The 23,955-nt window shown below is 52.2% G+C and overlaps 8 protein-coding genes across 8 annotated transcripts; 3 read left to right on the top strand and 5 right to left on the bottom strand.

Annotated features, from left to right (window-relative positions):
- Positions 1 to 112: 112 nt before the first annotated feature.
- N0V89_004436 (uncharacterized protein) lies at positions 113 to 1,632 on the bottom strand (the record flags this gene model as incomplete). The annotated part of the gene is made up of 2 exons (XM_056213221.1): positions 113 to 1,420; positions 1,471 to 1,632. The coding sequence occupies 2 exons, from the start codon at positions 1,630 to 1,632 to the stop codon at positions 113 to 115; spliced, it is 1,470 nt and encodes a 489-aa protein (XP_056073529.1).
- A 1,929-nt stretch (positions 1,633 to 3,561) lies between these two features.
- N0V89_004435 (uncharacterized protein) lies at positions 3,562 to 4,275 on the bottom strand (the record flags this gene model as incomplete). Its single annotated transcript, XM_056213220.1, has 2 exons — positions 3,562 to 4,199; positions 4,269 to 4,275. The coding sequence occupies 2 exons, from the start codon at positions 4,273 to 4,275 to the stop codon at positions 3,562 to 3,564; spliced, it is 645 nt and encodes a 214-aa protein (XP_056073528.1).
- Positions 4,276 to 6,923: 2,648 nt separating this feature from the next.
- N0V89_004434 (uncharacterized protein) lies at positions 6,924 to 7,544 on the bottom strand (the record flags this gene model as incomplete). The annotated part of the gene is made up of 1 exon (XM_056213219.1): positions 6,924 to 7,544. The coding sequence occupies one exon, from the start codon at positions 7,542 to 7,544 to the stop codon at positions 6,924 to 6,926; it is 621 nt and encodes a 206-aa protein (XP_056073527.1).
- A 1,163-nt stretch (positions 7,545 to 8,707) lies between these two features.
- Positions 8,708 to 10,087, top strand: N0V89_004433 (uncharacterized protein; the record flags this gene model as incomplete). The annotated part of the gene is made up of 1 exon (XM_056213218.1): positions 8,708 to 10,087. One exon carries the CDS (start codon positions 8,708 to 8,710, stop codon positions 10,085 to 10,087), a length of 1,380 nt encoding a protein of 459 aa, XP_056073526.1.
- A 1,357-nt stretch (positions 10,088 to 11,444) lies between these two features.
- Positions 11,445 to 12,490, bottom strand: N0V89_004432 (uncharacterized protein; the record flags this gene model as incomplete). Its single annotated transcript, XM_056213217.1, has 2 exons — positions 11,445 to 11,539; positions 11,725 to 12,490. 2 exons carry the CDS (start codon positions 12,488 to 12,490, stop codon positions 11,445 to 11,447), a joined length of 861 nt encoding a protein of 286 aa, XP_056073525.1.
- Positions 12,491 to 15,840: 3,350 nt separating this feature from the next.
- Positions 15,841 to 18,693, bottom strand: N0V89_004431 (uncharacterized protein; the record flags this gene model as incomplete). Its single annotated transcript, XM_056213216.1, has 3 exons — positions 15,841 to 15,897; positions 15,957 to 17,243; positions 17,290 to 18,693. 3 exons carry the CDS (start codon positions 18,691 to 18,693, stop codon positions 15,841 to 15,843), a joined length of 2,748 nt encoding a protein of 915 aa, XP_056073524.1.
- Positions 18,694 to 19,545: 852 nt separating this feature from the next.
- On the top strand, positions 19,546 to 20,553 carry N0V89_004430 (uncharacterized protein; the record flags this gene model as incomplete). Its single annotated transcript, XM_056213215.1, has 3 exons — positions 19,546 to 19,711; positions 19,912 to 20,340; positions 20,393 to 20,553. The coding sequence occupies 3 exons, from the start codon at positions 19,546 to 19,548 to the stop codon at positions 20,551 to 20,553; spliced, it is 756 nt and encodes a 251-aa protein (XP_056073523.1).
- Positions 20,554 to 21,611: 1,058 nt separating this feature from the next.
- Positions 21,612 to 23,608, top strand: N0V89_004429 (uncharacterized protein; the record flags this gene model as incomplete). The annotated part of the gene is made up of 3 exons (XM_056213214.1): positions 21,612 to 21,816; positions 21,953 to 22,218; positions 22,499 to 23,608. 3 exons carry the CDS (start codon positions 21,612 to 21,614, stop codon positions 23,606 to 23,608), a joined length of 1,581 nt encoding a protein of 526 aa, XP_056073522.1.
- Positions 23,609 to 23,955: the final 347 nt, after the last annotated feature.

Raw genomic sequence — 23,955 nt, 5'->3', positions numbered from 1 at the left:
TAGTAACAGAGCATTTCATTGTTGACTGATTAGAGTCAACGGGCTCTCTTCAAGCATACCCCTTCTCCAGTGCATACACGCTGTGGTGGCCCGCTCATCTCGTTGGGGCGTCTCAAAAGTCCTCCATACTCCCAATAATATCCATATCATCATCATCCCTATCGCTCCTCTGCTCCCTCTGCCTCTGCTCCCGTTCTTTCTTCTCCTGCTCTTCCCTCTCCCTCCCATTGACCAACCTCCTCCTCTCTCCCTCACTCAGCCCCGCCTTCTCCGCCGCCGCCATCCTTACGCTCAGCGGCCGACTCTGCATATAACTCTCCATGTAGCTCGCCCCCAGACTGCTGGGATACCCTAGGCTGCCTGTCTGATCAACATCGTCGACGCCCGAGCCTGAAATCCCGCCGACGTACGTGCTGAACTCCTCCTCGGGTTCGTTGGCGAGCTCGGGGGCATCCGCGTAGATGGGCGCTGCGGAGGCGTGGCGTGGGATCGTAGTCGGGTCGCTGGGGGGCGAGGGATCGAGATAGGTTCGTGTGGTGGATTGCGGAGGCTCGTATTCGAGATGGGTGTGTGAGGGAGGCGATTGGCAGATGGGGGAGTGCCGCGGCGAGTCGGGGAGGGTATGGCCTGTGTGCTTGGTAGGCGAAGCGCTGGGGAGACGGGAGGGGAGATCGAGGCTGTGGTGTACGGGGTCTTGGTGCGAGATATGTATGGGAGCGTCGTCGCCACCCATCAGCCGCGGGTCTATCGTGTCTTCGAGAGAGACGGTCGAATTAGAGGCGCTGGAGGCAGTGGTCTCGCTGGGCGACATGAGCTGGGGTTCCGCGACTTGGTCTGCTGGCAGGACAGTTTGGCCATCTATGACTAGGCTCACGCGCTTCCTTCGGCGCTTCTCTCCGCTGTGTCGCAGCGAGGACTTCTTGATTGTTGGGCGTTTCGACTTCTTGGCGGATTCTGGTGGCTGGTTTTCCTTCTGTGGTTCCTTCCTATTACTGCCACCCTCCGTCTCCATTTTGTCGCTATAGTGACTCGATGATCCTGACTCGCGCTGTATCTCTTCGACATCTCCCGTTGACGATTCCGATTTTGCCTGTTTCGGTGGAGAGCTCCCGTCAGCCGGGTCTTTCTTCTTATGCCGTTTCTTCTTCTCTTTCTCCTTGGAAGTCTCGCTGGCGTCGAGCAGAGGCAAGAAGATGGGCGTCACAAGCCCAAACAGCTCCTTCTCCCGCTTGTGCACCTTTGTCCGCTTCGCCTTCTCCTCCCGCTTCGACGACTCGGCAGGCATTTCAGGGGATTGAGCGGGTGAGGGCAAAGCGTGATCTGAAGGCGCATTCGAGTCGTGTGAGTCTGCAGGTCGCTGGTTCCTGTTCGCGGCCTCGTTTGTCTCGCCGCATTCCATTTCACGGTACTGTGCAATGAGCTAACCGAGTTAGCCCAGTCCTTGTCTCGCTAAATACAAAAGATGCATACCTCGTGCTGGTACATGTCCAGCTCGTGCTGCTTCTGTTTCATGTAGGCATTGATGTCGGCCTCGAGGCGCTGCTTCTTGGACTCAATGCTGCGGGCGAGGCTTTCTAGTTGCTCGGTCGAGCAGCCTGGGAGCTCGGCCAGGCGCGGGTCGACTTGCAGCATTTGCTGCGGGTACCTGGGCGTGGGCTGATGACGGGATCACGGGACGGGTGCGCGGCGAATAGCACTCGGGTTATTGTCTACGGCACGGCGGCGGCGACTGATTCGGCGGCGGGTGCGATGTTCTGCGCGCGTGTCAGTTGCCTTTGGCGGCGACGTGAGCAGGCTGCCGCCTTTGCGCTGCGCAGCATGTACCGCTGGGGACGCATTCGGGAAGGGTCTTGGTGAATGGGGCGGTCACCGGACTGGGCTTGTGGCTGTCGTACCTGGTACTTCTGACTCTGATAGCCAAAGGATGCGCCGGCGGGCTCACGTGGGGCGCTCTGGCGGGGCGAAGCAGGCGGCACAATCGCGGACTCGAGGACGTCTTGTGCAGCGCAGCGTTCCGAGGAGCGTCGGCGATGGCAGCAGGTAGGAGGGGTGTTGTTTTCTCCAAGCACCCTGGGCCTCGGTCGGAATCGGCACACGATCTGCTCTGCTGCACAGTTGGCGGTAGTGGGGGATCCCGGCTTACTAAGGTGGGGCGTTGGAGAAGGTGCAGCTGTTTGCCGTCTTCTGGACGCGCGCTTCCCCATAGAAAACCACGACGGCCGTCTCACGACCTGCAACAGCCTCTTGTATCCCCTCGACAACCTCCATTATCAGGCCTCGATCTGCACGCAAAACGCACAGCTGTCCTCCCAGCCTTCACCGCTCCGTCGACCCGGCTAAAAGACCCTGCGTCCTGCTGTTCACATGCCACAGCACTTCCGGTCCACAGGGCGTGGTCCAATGCAGCTACCCGGACGCTCTCGATGCACCGATCAGCGGCCCGCTGTAGCTGATCAATTCCGCTTCATCCATCCGTCCCCTCGTGTTCCTGCCAAGTACAGGTCGATAACGCACCTCTGCTGCTGTGCCACCGAACGGTATGCACCATGCATGCGCAACGGAGATGCGCACTGTTGGGATGGCAGGGACGAATAGCCTTGTGTGGCTGTTGACGTGCATGAGCGTTGAGAGAGCTGACCGGCGACGATGTAGTCACTGGGTAAATGTTCAAATCCCCGTCTCGTACATGTGCAGTGTGTCCCAGGGTGATATGCATTCGGATATGTTCTAGATCTCTCTTGGCATCGTAGCTTCCGGCCATCCATGGTATACCGTAAGTTTCTTGTGCGTTAGAACAGTGGTCTTATCAGTGAGAGGGTCGAGACTAGGGCAAAAGCTACCCCAAGAGGAGCAACACGACAAGTTGCAACGTCATTCAGGGCTCGAAGGCGGAGCCGCCGACTATACTGTGGACACGTCCTGCGACTGTGCCATAGTTGACGACGGGGTCTGGAAAGTCAGTAAAGAGCGAGAGACTTACCGAGTCGTTCACGAACAAGCCGTCCGGGACAGCATGTGCGAAAATACGCTGCTGCATGGGATGGGGATCTCCGCGATCGCGAGCAGAACGGCACATTTGTGGAGATACAGACTGAGGAGGAGGTTCGACCATGGGACATGATTTTTATGAGGATGAGGTAGGAGCGCTTATGTAGCTCTCGGTGAAGGCGTGCTTGATCGTCAGCTCCGTAAAGGGCACATTATCATTGGCAAACAGCTGATCCGTGTCACACATACGAACCTAGTGCATAGATTTCAGCATTGTAAAGCTGCCACAGATTGCAAAATACCTTCAAAAGATATAGAAACACTGGCTAACATGACTTAATTGTTGCACTTCCTCGTCCTAAGCTGCCGCACTAACGCGATACAGACTTGTCATTGGTTGTACATCTCAATGCATCTGCTCGTCTGATCATGTCCATCGACTGAAATATGACGATTTGGTATGTCAAGTTAGTGGTCGCGTAAAAGGGCTTGCTCCTTGTGGAGGCAATGTCAACGCATGCCGTAAGGTACGGTGAAAAGAGAAGAGATGGCGCGGTCTTATAAAATATCGGTCTAGTCTTCTCTTTCCTTTTGTGCGTCAGAATGAGATTCTGAGAAAGCACCATGCCTTCCCCACCGGATGCCCTTCATCGTTTTGTCCTCGTCTTTCCCCGGCCAGAGTAATTGACCCATCCATACTGCCTTGATGCAAAGGATTGCTACCAGTAGCCACATAACCACGAGTAGTATAGTGAGGGCGCTGCTAACGCCACGAATAGCGTCGCTGTTCAGAGCTCCCGCAATTTGAATCGTAGCTAGTGTTAGGCCTGCGTTTGGAAAGATAAACGCCCACCAGTTCAGGGTGAACGTCATACGCCGCAGACCGGCGATCACCGCGATGGTCGAGATGCAAAAGAACCAGAATGCAAACAGGATAATGAAAAGTCCACAGAGGATTCCAAGGGTCTTGATGAGGTCCCCGTCAGGGAGCGCTAGCTGTGTGAATTGTGCGGCGGGTACCACGTTGGAGGCCTGCGTGGCGAGCGAGATGAGACCAGCAGCCGTGTAGCCAGCCGGACCCACAGAAACGTACATCCCTGGGCGTGTAGGTGGTGACGGTAGTTCGCCGGTCATGAGCCGTTGCGTGTAGAGTGTGTACATGAGGAGTGCAACGACCCACGCAAGTCCTTGGAAGGCGACAGCGCCGACCCCTGCGCCCCTGGTCAACAAAGTCCTATGACTTAAATGTACCATCTGACGAGTTGAACTCACACATATACCAGCCATGGTTCGTCGGCTGGCTTGGAATCATGGTGCCCGCCATAGTCCCCACTACTAGGAGTGGGTATATGGGAAAGATCCAGGCGGGGACGGCGTCGTGAACATTGAGCTTCACACTTTGGAAAAAGACGTAATACTGTCCTACACCCACGACGAACACTACCCCGCAATAAGTCCAGTAGCATATCTCGAGTGCCTTGACCAGCCACGGTCCGCTCGCAGGGACACCGTACGACTGAGCTCCATTAAGGATCAACGAGACGGACACCCAATAAGCACCGAAAAAAAGCCCTTCAACAGGATGTAGCAGCGAAGCAGCGAATTTAGGAGGGACAAGGATGAATCGAGTCGTTATCAAGGCCGTGAATAAAAGAAACAGTACCAAATTGGTAATGTAGAAGATCTTGCCAATGGTGACAAGCCCGGGGAAGGTATTCGGAGTGTTGGCCAGAACAACAGCAACAGCTCCCGTGGACTGCAGAACCCGAAGGTACAAAGTCAGTGTATGTCTCCAAGAAGTTGGGATGGTACCTTCGCTCGTGTCTCAGCTAAGCGAACAAAAGACTCTTTCGTTGTGTCTTAGATACACAAACAAGAGGGTTTCTCTCCGCCATTGCTGGAAGACACATCCACTTTGTACCTGAGAGACTTGCCATTGTACAAGCGAACCTGCAGCAGGGTTTGGTTAGACATCTCCAGACATCGCGATTGCTTCGGGCTTACCATGGCCTGCGTGCAGTCTGTTAGCTTTCGTGTGCAATTCGATGTCAGATGCTGCAATACCATGTGAAATGCGCGATACGGTCTCTCAGCCCGACTCTTGCAGGCGGCACATCGTTGGCTTCAGGAGCGTTCTCGCTGTCGTGGTCGTCTTCGCGCGTTTTATCCTGGAAATGCATGCTTCCGTCCTTGCCTGTTCAAAGTGCATTCGCAGCGGACGGAATAATCTACAGATGTGCTTTATACCCTGTTCGAACAAACTTGGCTCCGAATCATTCCTGATGTCATTTTAGACGTTCACAGTGTTCATGTCCAATGATGTTCCTAGCTTTCTGCCCGAAGCGGACGGCGCGACCTAGCGCACGGAAAGCGGCATCGCGAACCTTGGAACCACCTACACGCGCTTGCAAAGCAACTTCAAACATCCAAAGTGCTGTAAAATCCCATACAAAATAAATTACTTTGCTATACCGGTCATGCCATCGAGAGTATTTAATGTCCCCATTCCTTGCTGACGTATTTGCTGAAGATCGTACGTTCCTTTGGGATAGTGTATTGAGAGATACATTTACTGACCTAAGGCGAACGATGTTATGAGTGTCACATCTCCTCCTCTATACTAGCCGGAGGAGGTCGAGTGGTAGGCGCAATTTGAGATGTCTCCGGCTGGTCCTCGTCCTGTTGTAGCATGTCAGTGAAAGCGGCCGTGGCGCTCTCTGTTGCGGAGAGGTCTAGGACTGAATTAACCATATATCGCGATGGCCCGGGCAAACGATTCTTGTGGCTGATTGTCTTTGTCCGTTTGAATGCAACTGGCGAACGAACGTGTTCCGGCTTTTAGTGTAATTCCGGTCAAAGTTCGTCAGTTTCTGTCTGTAAACCGGTCTCTTTTCGCGATCTCCCCCGGCGCGCGGAGACTGCTGATATAATTTTCTTCCAGTCATGATCGCGAAGATTAGGGGAAAACCCTGTCTCACTCCATAGCTTTCTAAGTCGAAAACATGACAGTATGAAAGGGACAGGCTAACGGCTAGCGTCACCTGGCAGCGTGGTGGAGGTAGTCGTAGTAGCGGCGACGCTTTCCAGATTTCGATATGGTCAGGCCATTCATTCTCGTTCAGAGTTCTACGCGCCGTCAAGGACTCGTTGAAGCTCGCTTGACGGTATGTGGTACCAGGCTTGATCCTGCCGTGTTCACTCCAAGGTAGTAGAGCCACGTTGCGTGCAATGAGAGAATCTCGGTTTAACCCATTTGTCGCGGTGTTCTGGCCATTGGGTACTGACTTATCGACACTTTCCGTAGCTTCCTCAATGCATGCATTATAGACTGAGGCCCTCGACAACGTTCGTGTCCCGATACCTTTGCGTTAGTATTTTGCGTTAGAGCTACCAGAGGAAGATGTTCGAAAACAGTCGACTCAAGTGGTGCCCAAAGTAGAACAACATAGTATGTTCGACCTTAGATTCGTCTCATCATATTATGAGAGTTGTGCTACTGTAACTTTCTGGATAGATTCTGTACTACTGGATCTGTATATGTATTTTCTTTTCTTACTTTCTCGGTCGTTCAAACAACAATACCACTCGCCCGTATTGCTCCCGTGTGCAATATGAGACTTTCACCCTCGTTTCTCAACATCAAGCGACCGCTTCACCCCACGCATCATTCGACCACGCACTAAGACATCTAAATGTAGAAGGCACAAGCTTACGCAGGCTGCAATAGAGTTGAACGAAAGAGTCCATTTTCCGGTTTTCGAGTAATCGAAATACTGAATTTGATGCCCGCTCACAAGACCACACAACCGTTGTGGAGCACTCTCCCTCACCCATTCGGATTGTCAGTCAGACCGCCATGCTATTGCTTGTAACGCCATGTATTCCTTCTCCTCTCGTTTCATATAACGCTGAGCTAGTCCCGGTGTTACCATTAGCTATCCAGCCCTCTCATCGGTGTGAAGTTGCCAAGGGAATACGACAGAGTCTAAAGTAGGATCAACATTGGGGTGAGATCTCTGTTCGCCCGATGGGGCAAGATCTTGTGCTTCGTTGATTGGGTATTGAACAGGCTCGTGACTGTACTCGAATAAAGGGTTCGCATCGTGTTCCGAAGGAGGCTGATCTTCGTGATGGTAGCCCGTGATGCCAGCTTGGTAGTCCTCCTCTTGCAAGATATACTGATGGTGTGGCAAGAATGGTGTAAGCGGGTGCACTTCTGTTTGATCAACGAAACGGACACGGCGTGCTGGCTTCTGTGCTCGACGGGTGTCGACTGGTAGTTGCGAGATGTTGGGTACACAATTGAGGCTGCCCCAATATCCGAGCGCAAGAGGGTAATTGGTCTGCTTACGTGGACCAGAGCTCTTCAGTATAGTGCGATGTTGTGTATGCTGATGACTATCGGCTTGAGCGTATTTGATGTTGATTTCCTGTGAGATCTGTTGCTGAACTTGGCCCACATCAGGTTCCGGGATGGGATGCCAAGAAGATGGCAGTGTGCCGTGAGCCGGGTCTGTGGGTGGTGTGTTCCGCGGAAAGGTGGGAACCATGCCCATGGCGGACTCTGTACCACTATGAGTCGCACATTTGCTGTCTAATACATGATCCGGAAACTGACCGACAGCTGGCCATGTGCGGCGGTCAAGTCTGCCAGAGAACTCTGGGCTTAGACCGGAAGAAAACATTGCCATGATCTACATTTTAAGCGTTAGCCATGGTAAATTGGACAATGAAGTTGCTGTATTGTACCTTCGCGATCTAAGCGAGAATTTATCGCTTGAAAAACCTGGTAGTTCTCAGACCAAACACCGTTTTTCAGATCGGTGTTGATGTCTTGATCAGAGTGTTGAAGTTGACCATCGAGAACCCCTTATATAAGCAACGAAGACGCTCACCCCAGTACGACTGACGCTTTGTCCGGCGCATCACGCGTGCAGATGGTCTGGGCTGAGAGATGAAATTCTTCCAAAAAGATTCTCACACAGCTGCAAGACTTTGGAAAGGGTGTGCAACATTCACTTGCTTTAGGTCTGGATGGGGATATATGGACCCGATGCGACAGCACAGAATCTTATGACGCTCATCAAATAGTTTGCACGAAATCTTCGACGCAACACTGTTCCTGAGATTTCGCGATTTGTCAATTGTATATGCTGCACCAAGTTTCTGGGACGACTTGATTAGCACGTTGGGCAATCAGAAGCTCTAGGATAGTAGAGAAAACATTCGAAGAGCTACGGTGAATATTATGTTGATAACAGTATTGAGGCAGTCAAAAGCGGTAGTCTGGTATTTCGAGCGGCATCTGATTACTCGAAACACAGTGCGCTCACGATGTTCTCGATATGACCGTGAGCCTGTTAGCTCACAATGAGGCCTGTGAAGGCTCTCAAATATTTCAGTGAAAGCCATGATGTGACTTCGATACGATTTCATCAGTGAAAAGGCGTACCTCAACGAGCAAAGAGGACCATGTGAGTCTTCACATGACTATAGCGCTCACTCAATCCATGAAATTATAGTAGTTGTTCCATATAAGCCCCTGTATATCCTACTCGCAGCAAAGCACACTCATAAACCCACAACCAATACCCTTTTCAGAACCACAACCGAAACTGACCCCTGATCGGTTTACATCACGTCGACCGGGCCTGACTTTGAATAGTCCTTCTCTCAGAATTGCAACGAAGCTCTACTTGGGTGGCAGTTTCTGGACGATATGAAGGTTGGCACCTCAGCTACGCATGGTGGCACACCTTGGCGTGTTGAAGAAGACACCCAGATTGAAGATGGAGTCCGTATCGGTCTTGAGTTTCATCAGATCTGCGCCCTGTTCCCTTCTCGTTCTTCTGAAGCAGTGCGACACCGCATCTCCCGGGCCCGCCGAAATATCCAAGCAGGGAATCCCGTCGTTCCCAAGACGGCAATTCAAAACTTGAAGGGTGGCCGTCCGTGGACAACGGAAGAAGATGAGACGCTTGATAAAGCAATCATCAACAGCGCTGACCTCTCACAAATCCGTACACTGTTTCCTGGACGCTCCGCCGATTCTGTGCGGCACCGTTATAATCGCAACCTCAAAGAGCTGAACTCCCAGGATGCAGACCTACTTAGGGAGGATGCTCAGACAACGGGCTCGCCACTTATAGCAGAGCAAAAGGCTGATGGTTCGAGCAAGGCTGCTGCCCTCTGGTCCCCAGAGGATGACCAGAAAGTCGAAGATGCTGTGTCTGCAAACTTCGACGACCATGTCGTCCTGTCACATGAAGCTATGTTCCAATCTCCGTTAGCACATTCCATGCAAAATAACACACCGTCACGTCCGAAACAGGACCACGAAAAGGAGCTCAAGTCAGTGAGCTTCGCGGACGAACTTCAAGTTCGGCGGATCTCTCGAACGCCAGGGTCTATCCCTTTGGTGAAATCCTTCCAAGCGCAAGCCTTTCAAGGTTCGGTGCGCCCATCTACTCCACCAAGACCTGTTGTCGAGCCACTGACGCCGCCTTTCCGTGCACAAGAGCTTCCAGCGATTGACGGACAAGAGTATGCCTTCGGGATGGCCCCATATCAGCCATACCCTGAGGAATCTCACATTCTGCAGGAAGACTCTTCGAACGAGGCCCAGATCGTTGATATGTTCTTGCCGAATACCCGCGCTTTCTTGCGGGGTGTGCCAGAGAACCAATCTCCTGGTGATGCTAGCCAAGAGCGAAATCACCCTTTCCTACCACACGGCAGCATCGACAACATCCCTCTTACCGCTCTTGCCAATCCCTCGGAGCCATTCATGTCTTTCCCTACGGACAATGGATATGGTCAATACACCTCTTCTGTCGACAATCATCCAGACCTTCGCAACGGCTTCGACTGGGCTCCTACGTCGCATCGCCTTGTCACACCCCCAACCTTGGTGACTTCGGAGCAGCTTTTCACGGACCCCTCGACCCCTCCATCCTACTTCATGGATATGGACGATACGCCGTTCATCTCGGATGATCAATTGATGGATGCGTTCTGGGACTTTCAACCTGAATTGGACGAAGACATGCTAGATGAGCAAGTGCCTGTCACTAGGTCAGATCTTTCGTTTGGCCCTTAGTGTAGTTAGCCTTGCAGAACGTGTTCTGGACAGTACTACACGGGAACAAGAGGGAGCCCACCTACCAAACCGGACATATGCCGTTCTATGAGCTACCACGGTCGAAAGACTATGGGTTTTCTTTTCTTCTTCTTATGGGGCGCTTTTATTTGTTGAGAAGCCCAAGCGTAAAGAGACACAGATAAGCAACTCTCCTCAGGTTTAGCATCGGCTTTAGAATTACGAGCTAGACTTATTGGTATTCAATGCAGAATCACGTCATGAACGTTCAATTTTCCCTTGCGCCACTCTCACTCACTTTATTTTCCGTAGCAATTATCATATCTCCTCTCATAATCACATGGACCGAGTGACCGCTCTCACAGTATCGAGAAGTCCTACTTCGGTACTATGTGCTAAGCTAGATATACCCATGCCTGGACATACGAGAGCCCTGAAGCGGGGAATAAGGTCCCAAACTTCTCTAACCCCGGCTCTGTGACCAGCTTGCCTATCGGAATCTTTTTCTGTCCTTCCGTGATCGGAAAACAATCTCTTCAATTCTGGTGCCGGTTTCCTCGACTGCTCAAGCCATGTGAGATATTTTTTAATGACTTCTTTCTTTGTCGCTCCTGCAATCCACAGCATACACATTGCGTGATAAACCTATGTATCCTATAACCTTTTCTAGGGTTTCTTTTGGTAGGGTATATCTGCCTTATTTCGCTGTATTGTACGGACTTCACGAATCCATTCATTGCGCGCTTTTTCTCCGCCTTGTCTGCTGCTTTTTATGACCTGAGTAGTTGACGCGACGCAATAGTCCACGAATGGCTCCGGCTGTAGAGTGCCATAGAACGGTTAGAGTTACGTCTTCTGCATTGCGTTTGATCATTCACCCATTTACTAGCCTTCTTGATCTTCCTTCCGCCGCGAACACCTCGTGACATGTCTCTCAAAATTGTCCCGCCTTAGAAAGACCTTCTCAGGAATGGAACATCCTTGGTTAGGGCACCGGAAGCCACGTGATTCAGTAGCAAGGCTTTTTCGATGGACGGTAAGTTCGTGACGTTTGAGATCGGTTTTCAAATGGAAAGTGCTAGGGCAGATGGCGCATGAATAACGGCGAATGTGTTTGCGGTGAATATGAGCACTGGAATGAATATTAGTAAATGCTGGCGCTAATGTGACCGAGTCGAGATTTGATACCTACTTGAGCTGCCCGGTAGTCGTGAAAGTGCGGTCACAATGTGGACATGATGTCTTGCCTGCTGATTGTGTGACTTGCGTATCGCTTACCGAAGCTGTCATCGTTTGCTGGTGTAAATCTGGAATGTTGAAAGAAGTGGGAGATTGAGAGTGACCTTTGGTAGACCCTTCAGATAGAAGGGGATTTGATGAGTCCTGTGAGCTGGTGCTTGATGACGGTGACGAACTGGACGCCTCTTCCAACGCGCTGCTTCCTCTTGAGCGCTCTTCTTCATGCGCAGAACTTCCATTTTGAGTAGAATCCTGCATTTCTTCGTCTAGTTGTGGTGTTACCGGATCGCCTAATCAGGTTAGTTTCGCTATCTTCAGGAAAACGTTTAAGGAAACTTTCAAAATATACGCGGTTTTTAGGTACATGCAGGATAAGCACCTTGCTATTGTAGACATACCATCGATGATCATAGGACGCTCAGAAGATGCTTCGTTCCGGTGCTTGGATCCGTCTGCTTGAGTCACAACTTTTTCATGACCAAGCTTCTCGCCCCTCCGCCCAAGCAAATGCTTGAAAATCACTGGGTTAGGCTCATGCTCAACCGCCCATGGATTGATACACTTCCCGACATCATCCCTACTTTCTTGTTGCTTACTTTGTTCGACCGCGAAGTCAGCTGTACCAGGAGGAAGCCGTGACGGGAGAATTGTGATCTCTGGGATCTCGTCCAACCCTGAGGGTGAGCTGGTTGCTGCCGGCAAATCTCGTAGGTAAGAGGTCTTATCCAAACCAAGTAGCTCTGCTGGCGTGGCGTGCTCTAGAGGTTTCAGCAATCTATTCAAGGGAGACGTCGGGTCTCGCTTCAGTCTTTCCAGTTCGGTCTCGGTGAATTGAACTTCCCTCCATCGCGCAAGTTCCGCTTCAGTGGGCTCTTCGCTTGCTGCCAAAGTGGTCGTAAGCGTTGTGGCTGCGGTGCGCTCGAAAGAATTAGTGCCATATTTCTCGTCATGAGATATCGCTGTCGTGCCCCCGAGATCGCGTAGCTCTTTCTTCCTGACCCTTCGTTTGCGCCTCCAAGTTGCATACCAGAGAAGACACAAAGGTCCAGCAAATAGAACGAGCACGCCAATGGTTATTCCCACTGCGACACCCGTCCTCTCTCGTCTCTCTCTTGCAGAATAGTCATCAGGCGATTGCTGAGGAGGCCCAGGACCCGAGTCCATGTTTACGGTATTGATGCCCAACCGAGGTCAGGTATCTTTGTTGACTACACTCAACCTGTCACTGAAAGTCCTACAGTCGATCGCCCCGTTTAGTGAAAAGCTATGTTCAGCTCTAGGCATAGAAGTCCGTTTTTGCACACATGCCGCTGACGAAATCGAGAAGAAGTCTATGGGGAAACGGATGAAAGAAAGGGAATGGTGTATATGTGCCTACTGGTAAGGCAAAGAGGCCTAAGCGCAAGGCTGAGCTGGGAGGCATACTAAATTTCTGGATCCAGAGCATGATTGGTGGCTGGAGCTTAACCCGTTGTACCGGGTATTTGGGTATATTAAGCATATCCCTGACACTTGGCCCGCTACGTGACCAGAACCTGGCCTACGGGGTCAGACGAATTAACTTTGCATGCAGTGAATATTCGTCTTTCCCTGGTGGTTCCTGTGACGTACGCGCGAGGTGCGGCTCTGGAATGTCTAGATTTTGTAGTGACGGTTCGAGAGTCTCGATGTTGAAGTGTTGTGTCAAAGCCTCGTTTCATTCCTTTAGCCACTAATCATGCTGAAAACGTACTAGCAAGGCTTAGGTAACTAGGGTCTTCCGGGCGCCCCTTCTCTCCGTGGATTATTCTCTCTTCGCAGATTGTCTTCACTGGAGTATGGAGAGCTACATACCGCATGAAAATTCTCCACACGTATCTGTCTTCTTCACCTAGATTGGGGTTTCTAACATTTGTAGATTCTCCGACCGTGATGCTACACTAGACATTAGCGTTGATGGATGACTCTCGCTTACGCTTTCCGATGTCAAGGCGCTCTCCGGGGTTGATGAGGCTTCGGGAGAAGATGAGTGCATTCATCGTCGCTGCTTCTCCAGGCGACTGCGCACACAGTTTTCCGAACTAGGGATGGTTTCTCGATCCCAAGCCTCTGTGGAGTCATCGGAGGATTATCCATGCGGACCTCATTAATCGCAGTCGCAACAATGCGATACGGATTCTGCGTAGCAGTAATGAAATTATTTGCTAGTGTTGGTCTTGCAATGCAATTGGTCATGATGATATCTCTCAAAAGTGGGGATCCCTGATACTGATCGGGCTCCCCTGCTTGTAGGTCAATGGCATTGGGGACAGTAGAGTTGTGTTGGTAAGAACAATCTCGTCTTGTGCCACCTTGTGCTGGATGTTAGAGACATGATGAAAGAATGGCCTGGTATTGGACTGGCACAGCATTGGATCATGTCAGTGTTTTTCAGTGAAAAAAGTACTCGGGAACGACTTCTACCGCCGATGGATCGATGCTAGAAAATGTCGTCGATTTCCAGGAAAGGGTATATTTCCGCTCTTTATCCTCTTCTAGGTTGCGATGACCAAACTCGACAGTCTTCCAGGCAATTTCATAGCTAGACAGGCCCACAACTTCTAACCACTGCTTAGTAGGTGAGCCAATGCCTGCAGAGGCCGAGACCGCGTTCGACACGTCGATTTGCTGCAAATTCCGAAAATGGGGCCAATCGCTGGGTCATGTCCAGGAAGTCAGTCGCCATCATTCCGAGGGTGCAAGGGGCGGTCATCAACATGGACAGAGTGTAGCTTTGCGGAGAATATGGTCTGGGAGTGGTATTGCGGCCTCGCTAATCGACCTCTTCGAGTTTGCACTCGCGGTCGCTACTCAAGCTCGGCGTGACAGAGCGTCTGCGACCGCGGCTTTTGCTTGACAAAACTCCCTCCAATTTTGCAGCGTGCTATGACTCGATAGGCGCCTCAGAAGGGGTTATGTCACATCGATGATTGGCTTCCGAGATAGAACCTTTCATCTTGCCATGATCTTCGATGAGTTTCTCGAGATCTCCACGCGAACTCTTTTCAAGACTGCCGCGTTCATACAGTGGATTGGCGAACGTTCTGGTTGAGTAGTCCGGCACGCCGTGAACAGGCGAGGTATGTTCGGTGGAGGACAAGTTGCATTGTGGTGAATGGCTGAAAGGATTGTCCCAGGAGATGTCATCTTCCACGCCTTCCACAGGTACATAAACAGGCTTCTGAATCACGTATAGGGGAGCGACCCTGCTATCGGGCGTTGTAACTTCCTGAGTGGAGCGCAAATTCGGGCGTTGGGTGTGTATGCTACTGCCTTGTTGGGAAGACGACAGTTTGGTGGACGAATTCCTTCGTTCCGAGCCTACTAGGTTTTCAAACGAGAATTCGTGCCACCTCCAGGAAGGATAGAAAGGGAGTTTGAACAGATCTGCCACCTCGGGATACACATCTTGGGGGGGTCCAGCCACTTACCAGACGCGGAATTTTCAGCATGTCCTGCGGTCCGTCCGTCTTTTTCCATCTTTGAGACATGCTTCTTGTAACGATCGTGGGAGGACCTATCGTACACGGGCGGATCCCAAATGACTTCATAGTCCGAAGGTCGGGCTTCTGGCTCTCCAGAAGATAGACTTTCGCCGAGCCGGAGGGGAGTTTCTACGTTCCATTTAATAGGCTTAAGGGGTCCAAGATCATTTCATCCTAGATTAGTATCTAGAAACCATACAGCCTGAGCGTTCTCAGGCACTAGGGGTAAGGATGTGGCCTCTTCTGAAGAGCTGCATTCAGAACCGCTCAGTGTCCAAGGCTGTCCGTGCCTTGTTTCCAATGATATCTCTTCTAAAGCCAGAAACCGGTAAAGTCAAACAATCAACATGATTATGGGCGAATGACCTAAAAACAGAAAGTGAGCGGTAAGACAGCGGCGTCAGCGGTCACTCACGCCATGATATATGTCGGGCATGGTCGTACAAGGCTGAGGTTCGCTTGTGGAGGCATACCTCACCCCTGCCCGCCCGATTGGTCAGACCCGCTGAACCGTCATCGACGTGAAGTATGTGTGAGCTATCCACCAAAATCCTCAAGAGGCATGCTACCCTTCCGCGGGTTCCGGAGGCATATTTCGACCTTATCTTTGCGATATGTGTATCTACAAAATACAGCGTGACGTTTTAGTCGCTGCTCTGTTCGATGGGACGTTGATTAGTACATTCACAGATCGTGCGGGTTTTCATGATACCATTTCGTTACGAATTTCATGTTCATGTCCGACCAGAATCTAATTCGCGTCAACCACCGAATGCCTTCGTTCTCTTATGCACACCAGTCTAATATATGTTTAAGCGCTTACCCTTCCTTCCTCTAGTGGAAAAGGCTCGGTTGAACCCCGTGTCCTGGACGCCGTCATCATGCTCCACGAATGATAATGCAGAGGGGATATCAAAACAAATGCTCCAAGGTGCCAAGATCTAACAAAAGAAAGTATAGAAGAGTCACCACTCAAAACAGATACAATGCTGATCATAGGGATCGTAGAGGTTATTTCTCACTTTTTTCCAGCTCTTTGATGTATTTGACGAATGCTTTCTTGTGAACCTACAATTACCACGGTCAGCATCCAGTCAATTTTGCGGAGTAGATCGTGCACAGCTTACCAGTCCAGCGAATTTGCCATCTCGCAAGACGCAAACATATCGCAACCCTAGCTTGACAAAGCATTCATAGACAAGGTCCATTGGGGAATGTATGTCAAGTGCAACGGGCGCGGGGTCAATATACGGCGTGAAATCGCTGTTCTCGACCTCTTCACTACTATCGGACACGTGTTCACGACCGGCAGCCCAATCCACGAGCGGGGACATTAAGCACAAGGTATTATCCTCATCTTCTAGTTTGTCGAGGGCAAACTCGAGGTCTGGTGCTGGGATGAGGCCAACGAGGACACCGTGCTTGAGGATGGGAAGACCACCGTCAATCTCGCCAAGTATCTGTAGGTGCTGCTGCTTACTTCTGAGTTCAGACGCTGGAACAAGTGCGGATTCGGAAATGTCTATAATACGTTGTTCGCGGGGTCGGGGGGTGATGTCGCCAAGCTCAGAGGTGAATATGGGCCGCACCTTGTTATCGAGGAAAGGATAAGCGTTCATATCTGTCAATAGGTCGTAGATACTGAGGGGCTCAATGGCGTCGGCAGTCCATTTTGCAACCAGGATGCCGAGGGAAAAAGGGAGCACATGTTCGAGGCTGCCGGTAAGCTCGAACAAGATAACGGCCAATGTGACCGTCAAACGCGTCACACCAGTCATCGTCGCCCCAGCTGCAACCATTGCATACACCCCAGGCACGACGCAGGATCCAGGCGGCTTTGAAGGGTCGCAATGCCCGAATAAGCCGGCGTCCGCGAAGCGAAGAGCGAATAGCTGAACCGCATGGCCGACCATGCGGCCCGCAAGGCCACCGACGACCATAGACGGCACGTAGATACCCGCTGGAACCTTGATACCGAAGGTAATGACTGTAAGTCCGGCTTTGATGACGAAAGCTACGAGCAACACTTTAAGAACCTCGGGTATGTGTTCTTTGGTAGGGCACAGCCCATCGCCGCTGTTGGTGAAAGTATCACATGGACTGGCGAGCTCGAATAACAGCTCTGCAACCGGTAGTTTCAGGTATCGGTTCCAGAAACTGAGAAGTCCAGTGACTAAGGCGACGAGAAGTACTTCCAACATGGGATACTTCTTGATAACAGATATACGTCTAAACGTACGCGCCCAGATGCGGGATGCTTTGATAAAAAGCGCACCAAGGAGACCGCCCAGTGCGCCAGTGATGATGAAGGGCACCAACTCAAAAAACTTCCAATCTAGTATATAGCGAACTTCAAACAAGACAATCTTACCGGTGCCGTAAGGATTGAGAAACTTCAACGATAGAGCAGCGGCCTACCACGTTAGATTTACGGCTGAGACGGCGAAAGGACGTACTTACAATGCAACAAAAGAAGGTACGGAATAGAGTTTTCGATGGGAAGTAGTAGCTGACTTCCTCCAGACTGAAAAGAACACCACCAATAGGAGCGCCGAAAGCGACGGCTACACCACAGGCGGCACTGGCGCTCAGAATCTCGCGACGCTTTCCGTCATTCTTGCTGTACTTGCTGAATAATCGGCAAGCGATGTTTCCGATCGCCGTGGATATGTGCACATAGGGGCCTTCTTTGCCAAGAGACATGCCAGATGCCACACTGAGTATAAGTCCCAGCGTCTTGATGGCCAAGGTACGCGCACCGAGATAACCATGTAGAACGAAGCCGCTGAGAATGACTTTGACTTCAGCCACGCCGCTTCCGGCAGCTGAATAATACACCATTGGAGGGCGTAGTTGGAGCTCGTTGTACCGTGCTTCATGAGTCGTGTCCGGTTTCGCATCATCTTCGTCTTGCAGTGCATGATGCACCTCAGCACCTAAGTTTTCATCTAGGGTTGCTATTGATATCGCAGAAGGAACGACCGTTTTGGTCATCAGCGTCAAGAAGCAAGATGCCAAAGCGAGCACAATGACACCGATGACGAAAGCAGCGAATTGGGTGGTCACGGTGTCGAGGCGGTCACTGCGAATGACACGCGACCAGTGTAGCCAGTCCTCGCACATGCTTGCTCCATCGCAGCAGACCTTCCTGCTCTTGTACCATCGTTTTGTGCAGTAACCCTCTTTCCAGTCGTAGAGGGTGTTCTCGGTCATGTTGACAAAGTATGCAACCAGTGCTGTCAAGCAGCCAATGATGGCCACGAGAATCCAAGCCTGTGCGCCGTCGAACCACGCGGATACCCTGCCTCGAAAGTCCTTGCGGCTCCGGAGGGCTTTGACCCGGTAGGCATCTGCAATGCTATCGTGCACCCAGTCGGTCGAGGTGAACTGGTCGTACCATACGCGATCGTCGGCGAAGACAGAGAGCTTCGAAGCCTCCATGGCCTGGGTGCTGTCCCCTCGTGTAATGGCCGGTCGGTCGCCCAAGGCGCTGACGAGTCGCTGGGAGAAGTTGTGATTGAAGGAGCCTTGACGGCTGTGATGACGCAGGCGGGTGCTGGTGACGAGCTGGCTGGATTGCCGTACGCCATACGGCGGCCGGGGCGTGCCAGGCACTGTAGCCGGTACGCTTGCGTACGAACGCGCATTATGTGTGTTTCCCAACAGAGACGAGCGTTCTGTCACATTGTGATGCGTGAGATCGTTGTCGGAGGCTCGGTTCGGACGAAGTGGACGGAACGTGGCCGTCGGCGAGGTAGGGGTTGCGCTGCTAACGGTGTCGTGTCGTTCCTGTCGCTCAAGATCGGCGTCGTCGGTTTCGTCCCGGTCGTCGACGCTGTGGTAAGATATCATGGACTTGGGCATGTCGACTAGGCATAGAGCTCACACAGGGGCTCTGTCGGAGCGCTTCGGTCAAGAAGGCGACGTGAGGGTGCAAGGTGAAGGTGGCCTGGGGCTGGGAGAGTGATCTGGCGGTGACAGCGTGACGGTGTAAGGTGTTAAGATCCGCAGACGGTGCCCACCAGGTGCCCCATCCCACCACAACAGTAGGCTTGGCGATGTAGGATGCCCTGGTCGACAGGTGAAGCGAGTGGTTGGTTGGACTCGGGGTCCCGCAGACAGTACGCACTAGACAAAGGCCGAAAGGTAGCCGTGGAAAGGACGCATGCTGAGACGTGGAAGGTAGCCTCGATAAGACTCGCGGCGGCTTTCCCAAGGCGTCGTGTGACCCCGTGTTCAAAACAATGGTTTCGGTCGGTCGCTGCTTTCGTCATCCAGGGCGGCGCCTGACGTGCGCGGATCCAGGGTCCAATATGCAAGCATGCCACGGAACGCACGCTACGCCCAAGGCCAAGGCCGAATAACTCGGCGAAGATTCACCCTCAGGGCTCTGCCTGCAGATGAGATGAGCTGAGCGACTGCGGCCCACGTCCTCGAAGGCAGCCGTAGAGCTGATCATGCGAAGTACGTGAGGCCGTTGCATCCATCGTGGCTGCCCATGCTCCCCAGTAGCGCGGCGCTATCTCCCCCAATCCCCCCACCCTTCGCGAACGCGCATGTCGTGAACTGGTAGCGGTAACAGACGGAGCAGTATTGTTCCGGCACCGCAAAACATCCACCGTGACCCCATACATAAACAGTGTTTTCTTTGCAAGATCGAGGCGTGATCATTGCACCGCTTGCGAAGGGCACACAGTAGGAAGCTGAGACGCCGTCATGGTCAGTACAGTGAGGGGCATTGTCCGAACTAATCCCGAAGATCGTCTGTTGACTAGGCCAAAGGCTGCTATTTGGGATAAGATCCTCTTGTTTGGCGACTCTATCACCCAGGACTCGTTCAATCAGCAGCGAGGATTTGCCTTGTCGGCGGGCTTGCAGCATGGTGTGAAGCCCTCTCTTGCACGATGATCCCGGTGCTTCTGACGCCAGTTCATAGAGTACATACGACGATTGGATGTCCTCAATCGCGGTTTTAGGTAAACCGGCGGCCCCAGCAATTCGACCTGCACTGACCAAACAGCGGTTACACCTCCCGCCAGGCACTGAAAGTCGTCCCACACATCATCCCCTCCACATCTGCAGCCAGCATCCGTCTCCTCGTGGTCTTCTTCGGCGCAAATGATGCTTCTCGCCCCGAAGCAGAAAACAGGCAACACGTTCCTCTCCAAGAATACGTCAGCAATCTCGAGAAGATCATTACGCATCCTTCAGTCACGGCCCACAATCCCAAGGTGGTACTTGTCACCCCGGCTCCCATCGATGAGCACTTGGTCTGGGCCAACGATAAGAGCTTGGGAAGAGCCGATGTCTCGAGGAGAAACATCGACTTGAAGAAGTATTCCGAGGCGGCGGCAGCGCTGGGAGAGAAGCTAGGGATTCCGGTTGTGAATTTGTGGAAAGCATTCATGGCGAAGACAGGATGGAAAGAGGAAGAATGGAAGGAGAACGAGCCGATTCTTGGATCCTTAGAGCTACCACAGAATGAAGAGTTGGTGAGGTTAATGCATGATGGTAACCACAGTATGGTCGAGGTCTTGAAGTATCTGAAACTAATTAGTCTAAGGTCTCCACTTCAACCCGGCTGCTTATCAGATCCTTCTTGAGGAGTTTCTGAAGGCGCTACGGGAGCAGACTCCAGAGCTCTCGCCGGAGAATATACCTTTGCTTCTTCCGCTTTGGAATGACGCCGAGGCTTGGGCTGCATGGGATGCTACGCACAAGTAGACGAGACCATTGCGGCACTTAAGATGTCATGGTGTGATCGATATCGAAACCGGTGTAGATGAAAGGCGTGGTGGTTTGAGATACAGGGCACCGAAGCCGATTATCGGCAACGCTCTAAAACGCATACAAACGTAACTACATCATTGAAACAATAAATACCAGAGCTTATGACAAAGTGTCATGTTCCGGTTCGCGGTTGCCTCTTCTGTTTGGACGACAGCATGATGCCCGTGCTTCCCAAGATATTTACCTAGGTAGCAGCCTTGTCAAACGTTAGATACCCTCCTAATCATCGATCAAGGAGACGACTGTGTCGGATTCATACGGATTATTAGTTCCATCCCAAACCGCTTGAGCAAATCCCAATCAGTAGTATGTGAAGGATTATCCGTAGGTAGATCAATCAATCTTCCGATTTCCCATTCATATGAGTCCACTCCAAGACGGATCCTACAATGAGGGTAAACGAGCGCGGAGGGTAGTGCGATTCGCCAGGCCAATCACGTGTTAGCGCGCTCCGGGGAAAGTGCACGGGCGGCCGTTGCGACTTCATCGATCCCCGCGCGGCGGCGTTCACATCTGATCTATACCTACGTTCTCAATACGTTTATGACACCTTACCGAGGCTTCTGAAAGAGTTGATGACCATCCCTAGAGCTTGTTGTAGTACCAATTCGCTCGCCACCAACCCTAAACTTGCGCTATTGGCCGACCACAGGAAGTTAAGCCAACAGCCAAACGAACGCGGGCGGCCGTTGCCTTGCAAACGGCTTCAGCTGCCTTCCATAGCGTCGATCGAACACCATTGGCATACCGATTGCCTCACAACACGCGGACATCAAGATCGGCACCTCGTCTACGCATCACCCAGTTGCGCATCCGCACACGCGCACCCTTGTTGCATTCCCGTTCCACACTCATTGCAACAAACCATACTGAGTACGCTATTGGTAGTGAGTGGTCGTGGGTACCACGACGGGACTTGGTGGCGGCGGTGGAAGAAGGCAGGAGACTCCCCCGCGCAGTGCACGTCAACTGAGGGATGCTAGAACCTGGCGATGGATCCTGAGAGCGCCGCTTTCCAGCCTCGCGACGACTTCTGGCGAATACAAGACGATATGCTCCGCATTCACCAATCCCAACAGGAGCTTTCGGATCGTGTTTCTCGCCTGGAGCGCCGAAATGAGGACGATTTGCGCCTGAAGAACGTCTGGGGCGGCACTTCGCCATTCCCCTCAGTGCTGGGAGGCACCCCTCAGCAAGGTGCGACACCTGTACAGTCCTATGTCCTAGTTGGGCCTCACAGTGTGTTACCTAGGGAAACCTAGGCCACAATGTTGTTCCAATTTTTGATGTGGGACTGTATAACCCCTCGTAGCATCATGTTGATGTGCCATAGTTCCTTTGCAACAGCCGACAGCCGACAGATTCAGCAACTTCGACGATCACTCGTCCGCTTTGATCAATGACCTGCACCTTGACGCTGACGAAGAGCCCCGCCGTCTCGGAACAACTTCCCGTGCGAACAGCGTGCGCTTCGATGAGACGGCGAACCATGGCCATTGGTCTCGGCCGTCGATGGAGTTCATAACTCGTACCAGCAGCGGCATGGGTGGCCACGCAATGAGCGAGCGCAGCTACTCGCATAAATCGCTTGGGGGGCAGGTACGTGACCTCGAGGAAGAAATGGTGATAAGGCTTCGCTCCACGCTCCGGAGATTGGATGCTTCGCAAAGTCATTGTCTCTCACTCGAACCATACTGACCTCTTTTTCATCTTGTAGAGCTCAGCAGGTCAATCTGTCCATTCGGCAACATCGGGACGGGCTAACAGCCTAACGGGTTACGGCTTGATCGGGCCAGAAACTCCTGGTTTGGCTCCTGGTCTTTTTTATCTTGGCTCGGCCCCTGCCATAATCCGTTGCTGGCTCACTACTACGTTCAAGCATGACACCATGCTATACGCTGCAGTGTGCAGTGGTTCTTACGCATCGTTCCTCGACCTTCGGCTTGTCGAGAAACTTGGTTTTCAAGACCACGTCACACGAACCGATAATAACCGCCGTGCGATCAAATTGCCCATGTACCTGCCGGAGGCTGTGCCAGTATCTGCATCGCCGCATGCCAGCAGTCCTGCACCCCAGCTACCCTCACTGACTATTGAGGTCACGGTTGTTGAGAATTACAATGGTGAGGCGGACAGTAAAGCCATCCAGATCTTCCTTGGGAGTGACATGTTACGAGCTCACAACGCAGATATTCTGCTCTCTTCTAATCAGCTTACTCTTTACGACGACGATGGAAATAAGCTGCGTATCCCTCTGGTTCGCCCGGAAGATGAGCATACGTTCAAGTCGTTATACATCACAAGTGGACACCATGACCGTACGCACACGCAACTCGGGGTGGCAAAACCCCCAACGCTACCAACGAAGTCTCCAGTATCTAAGGAGTCGGGTGACACTTTGCCTGCTGGAAATACGAGCAGGTCTGCTGCGGCTGCTTTCAAAGCCACTGATTCAGCGACTACCAGCGGTTCTGAGGATGGTTCGGTAGGTCGACGTAGCCTCGAACAACGTCCGCGCTTAGGCCTCTCAACAAGTTCACGAACAGAATCCAAAGATGCGCAGGAGTCGAGTCCAGGCGGTGTTGCGGCACGTGCGGGATCTTCTCCGGCTATTTGGAGCAATTGGCGACGTGACACAGAGAAATCCGGGTCCACGGATTGTGCCAACGTGGGGAAACCCCCGGCTCCGACCTACCAACGACGCGATACTGGTATCAAGGTATTGAAGAAGCCAGGAGCGCGCACGCTGTCCACCAGTATATCGCACGGCTCTTCGCCTTCTGCCACTGGCCAGTCCCGCTTCTTCGACGATGGAAAGCGTAGAGAGGATATTCCAGGTGAGGGCGAGGGCCGTGTGCCGCCGTTGAAGCGGTCAGCGTCGGGCGAGAAGCCGAAGGAGAATATACCCGGTCTAGCAAAGACTCGGTCTGCTAATCCAGTGGGTGGCGCTTCCGCTTTCCCGTGGCTGAATACCGGAGGCTCCAAATGAGGGCAACTCGAATAATATGTATGTCTATTATGAGATACCTAAGCATTTGTTGGGTGCGCAAGCTGCGTCATGTTGTGCCTCAGTCTAAACACAAAAACAAAAACTATTTGCCAGAAAAGCTCGAAATCGTGCCAGTCTCCACGAGAGTGTACCGCACAACACATGCACCAATGAGATACTATGTCACTGATATGGCACTCACCGCAATAGCACTAACGCGATGTCCGTGCTGGTCGACGGCTGTGGTCTCAGGCTCTACATGCTATGCAGCCGGGCCGGACCGCATGCAAGTGAAACATAAGTAGTGTCTGACGTCCAGCGCCAGATCACAGTATGATGGCGGCGGC

The sequence above is a fragment of the Didymosphaeria variabile genome (assembly GCF_027946475.1).
Source record: "Didymosphaeria variabile strain IMI 356815 chromosome Unknown scaffold_3, whole genome shotgun sequence".
Lineage (NCBI taxonomy): Eukaryota > Fungi > Ascomycota > Dothideomycetes > Pleosporales > Didymosphaeriaceae > Didymosphaeria > Didymosphaeria variabile.
The sequence above is the reverse complement of the archived record's forward strand: the minus strand, read 5'-3'. Positions and strand labels throughout refer to the sequence as shown.